Below are 4,138 nucleotides of genomic sequence, written 5' to 3'. Positions count from 1 at the left end.
CAAATTCTATACTTAATGAATCGAAGAATATTTTCATACAACTTTTTTTCTATGGGTTTGCCTCAAAAATATTTTGAGCTTTATCTATTGAATGGATATTTGATTTAAGGAGGAGACTTATTTCCTTTGAAAAAGTGAGAAGAAGGAAGAGAGCAAACCTCCCAGGTGTTCCAATACCAGCATTGACGTGAGAAGAACTTTGAGAAGTCTGTTCAAGAGGGTTGGATTCTTCCTCATACACAGCAGTGCTGGGCATATCATTTTCTTCCATATACTCCATTGATGGACTTCTTACTATGTATTCCATGGGTGAACTTGTGCTTTCCCTACTTTGTCCTGGTTTATAATTTGAGACCCTGCTTTTTTTGCTTTGCCGGAGTTTAATGTGGTCTGACAAAAAAAGCATCCATTAATTTAAAATGAGGCCACATAATTTTCCTCTCTTCTCCTGAGGATCCTGATGGTTTTTTTATGCTTCGCTTTTGTCAGTAATAGGTTTCCCTCAATTTTTTGAATTTATCTTCACATTCATGAGCTATAAGAAAAAAGATAACTCATATAAATTTGGAGTTAATAAATATAAAACATGTTACAGTGAATTCTACTGACAGAATTCCATCTAAAAACCTAAATGGTACCAGATTATTGGCATTTTAACATGGGTATAATAGAAATAAAAATACACCAGCAGCAGAGATGGCATAACATTACCCAGCTGGACAAATAAAAGTTCATAGCTGAAGTTCCAAGATAATGAAAAAAAAAATGCATGTCTGGAACAAAATATATATCATATATTAATTACTCGTTATTTGTTTATATATTATTTGACCTTTATTTGTATTATCAGATCCCAAACTAAATTCTCATGGCTTCTGGAGTTTAAAAAGGGAATCTATAGTAAAGAAGAAAAAGATCCCTTTGAATCCTGATCTTTCAATTTATAAGAAACATCATAATATAAATGTACCAAAATTCTATCAGAATCCATCAACCTCAACTCAGATGGATGAGTCAGTCAAACACTCAATTTTGATTGAAAGCAGAAAGGGCAAATGGAGAAAATTACAGACCAGAATGTCTCACGTCACTTGTCTGTAAACTAATGGAAGGGTGTATCAGAAACCGCATACTGCACAATGTCCTAAAGAACAAACTGATTAACCCAGATCAGTACAGGTTCCTTCCAAACAAAAGTTGTACCACGTAACTATTAGACACGCTGAACAAACGAACACATCTTGATCCCATCCACATCTTGATGAACATCTACAGGATTTTGGTCTCCAGCCAAAAACAACTAAACTGGGTTCAGTCTTTCCTGAAAAACCATATGCAAAGAGTCAGGGTTGGTGAGACCCTTTCTGAACCAGCCAGAATTACAAGTGGAGTCATTCAAGGTAGTGTTCTTGGACCCCTCTTGGTCATACTATTTACCAACAAAATTAACAGCAATATCTCAAGCTCTACCAATACTTTTGCAGATGACCCTAAACTCTGTAGAAAAATGGTATCACACACAGAAAAAGCCATCATTCAAGAAGATGTTGACAATCTGACAGAAAACCTGAAAAACCTTGGGCTAAAATTCAAATCAATCAAAAAAAAAAGTCATACAGATCAGCAAGAGAAAAGAAACAGCCCCACCGTTAACGATAAAAAGCTTGATTTACAAAAGCTATGGTTTGGCTATAAAAGCAATACAAATAAAATAGCTTTGAAGGCCTCTCAACTCACTGGTCTAATTGGGCAGAGCTTCAAGCATCTCAACCAGCAGACCTTTGTAATGCTGTACAAAGGGTTAGTCAGGCCTACTATTGAGTATAGTAGTGTCATATGGGGGTCTCACTATAAAACAGACTTAGCCAAGATGAAGAGAGGTTACAGAAAGTGCAAGGTCCAACACTCGAGTACAGAAGAAAAAGAAGAGACAAACTCCAGATGTCCAAACTTAAAAACAAGTTGAAAAAAACTTATCTTCAAAAATTACTTTCAGCTCTCCTAAACCCAGACTACACAATGTCAATTGGTAAAACTGTTCTTAGTCCCATGCCCTAAATAAATCAAGAACAAATTTTTGGAGAGTCAGAGCTTTTTACAACTGGAAAAGTCTCCCAGAAAGTGTTGTGAAAGGAGACACACTCAATGCATTATAAAAATTGACTTGACCAATTATTGAAAGAACACATGTACACACACAACTCTTAAACATCTCACTTTAATGACTTAGAACTGTTAATACTACCATGTGTGCACACTCCTCCAAAGTTCATGAGTTTGGGCTCCACTGGCCATACACTCTGGGGAGACCCTTCCCAACAGTTTAAATTGCAAAATTTCAGATAGCCAAGTATCAGAGAAACAAGACCTGACAAACTAACTGACAGCCACCTAGAGAGTGCCATAACAGGGATGTTTCCCTCAAGGCACTGAGGATCAGGTAAGTAATTTAAGTAGTGAAACAACAATGATCTCATTGGCTGTAGAATTTGACAAGGTAGGTCTCAGTGTCTAAATAATTTTGTAAGCCAAATTCTAAATTTATACTTTAAATTTAAGACCTATGAATTTTATCCTCTTGGGCTATAGGTTATGGCTAGCAAGGTCTTAGGGCTTAGATCATGTTAAAAGCCAAATTTGCAATGGTCCTTTTCTAGTTAGACTCTGTATAATTTTGCAAATTGGAAACATTCCAAATTGATAGTAAAAATAGTGCTCTGAGTATTTCTAAACTAACATTTTACCTACAACTTCTCCTTATTATGAAGGTCTGAAACATCTATCAAAATAGATTCTATCTTATGTTTACTTTAAGTTAATTAATCTCTATCCAATTCAAGGTAATGCAACAGTTATCAACATGCTATCTCATTACCTGTACAGTCTTACCAACTGTTTGATGAGGAAATACCAATGAATGATATTCCCAATTTTCTACAGTTTTTTAAGGTTTTAGTTGGAGATTTGCTGAAATTTTCTTATTTTGGTCAATAAAAATTGGAAAATGGTCTAGATCATTTTGTCTAAATTTTTTAAGGTGAATGCTGGTAGCTTGATGACAGTTTTTAAACATCCATAAACAACTCTACAATAACAAAACAACATTGTTCAATGTGTAAAAACTAGAAAACTACCAGTACATGCATTTGCAGTACTGGAAAATGAGGACAATATATATATATATATATATATATATATATATATATATATATATATATATATATATATATATATATATATATATATATATATCACAGAAAAGGGAATAAAATTGGTAGTGCCAGCATTGGTAAAATTAAATTATAGACAATTCCAATAATTTCTACTCTTGACTATGCACCCTATCCCTCTAGGCTATTAGTACCAGTAACAGCCAAAGACTTTGCCTCCAAAAAATAAATTATTACTCTATGATATGCAACATGATTTTATGAATCAGATTTTACTACTCTACTAATTGTTTTCTGCATTTTTAGATAACATATTTATGCCACTGATCTTTATTCTTTTCAAGCAAATGAATTCTACAATTAAGCTAGAATATCATGCTTTTCAAAAGTCAAGAATGCATATAACCATTGAAAAAGAAATGTAAACCATCAGCAGATAAAAACAAAAGTGTAATATATTATATGAGGTTATGGCTAGGACCACTAGGGGTGAGTGGGCAGAGGAGATCATCATTAGAGCAGCAAATTTGTACTTACAGGGACCAAAAATTGGAAAATCTAATGGAAGGTATATTAGGGCAAAATTACCTTAAAGTTGATTTTCTTGCCTATTTCTAAATTGAAATTTTCCACAAGTTTTCTCCTATTGGCAAAACTGTCCGGACCTTATGGAAAAAGTTAAATAAAGTTTAACTTCCTTCTGACAACCATAAATTCAATAAATTTAAAAGAGGAAAACGGTTTAATAACCTTACGGACAGCTTTACTAACTTTATTATTGACGCAGTTGGAGCCCCGCTTTAGTAGTAAAACTAAACTCTAACAGTTTAGTTTTACTACTGATGGCGGTCACAGTATGTGTGACCGTAATATCTGGTATTTTCTGTGAATTTCTATACACTGTCTATTAAAAAGGATTTTATCCCTATTTTGAACTTTTATTTTATCGTCATGGAAAGGCAGTGTAC

General features: G+C 33.8%; 1 protein-coding gene across 1 annotated transcript; it reads left to right on the top strand.

The window, feature by feature from the left end:
• The first annotated feature begins 1,261 nt into the window (after positions 1 to 1,261).
• On the top strand, positions 1,262 to 1,966 carry LOC148950431 (uncharacterized). The gene has a single exon (XM_089091866.1). It carries the CDS (start codon positions 1,262 to 1,264, stop codon positions 1,964 to 1,966), a length of 705 nt encoding a protein of 234 aa, XP_088947992.1.
• Positions 1,967 to 4,138: the final 2,172 nt, after the last annotated feature.

This window comes from Artemia sp. Qi Xiang Cuo, chromosome 7 (assembly GCF_049724085.1).
Source record: "Artemia sp. Qi Xiang Cuo chromosome 7, ASM4972408v1, whole genome shotgun sequence".
Taxonomy (NCBI): domain Eukaryota; kingdom Metazoa; phylum Arthropoda; class Branchiopoda; order Anostraca; family Artemiidae; genus Artemia; species Artemia sp. Qi Xiang Cuo.
Note: the sequence above shows the minus strand (reverse complement) of the source record. Positions and strands in the feature narration are given on the sequence as shown.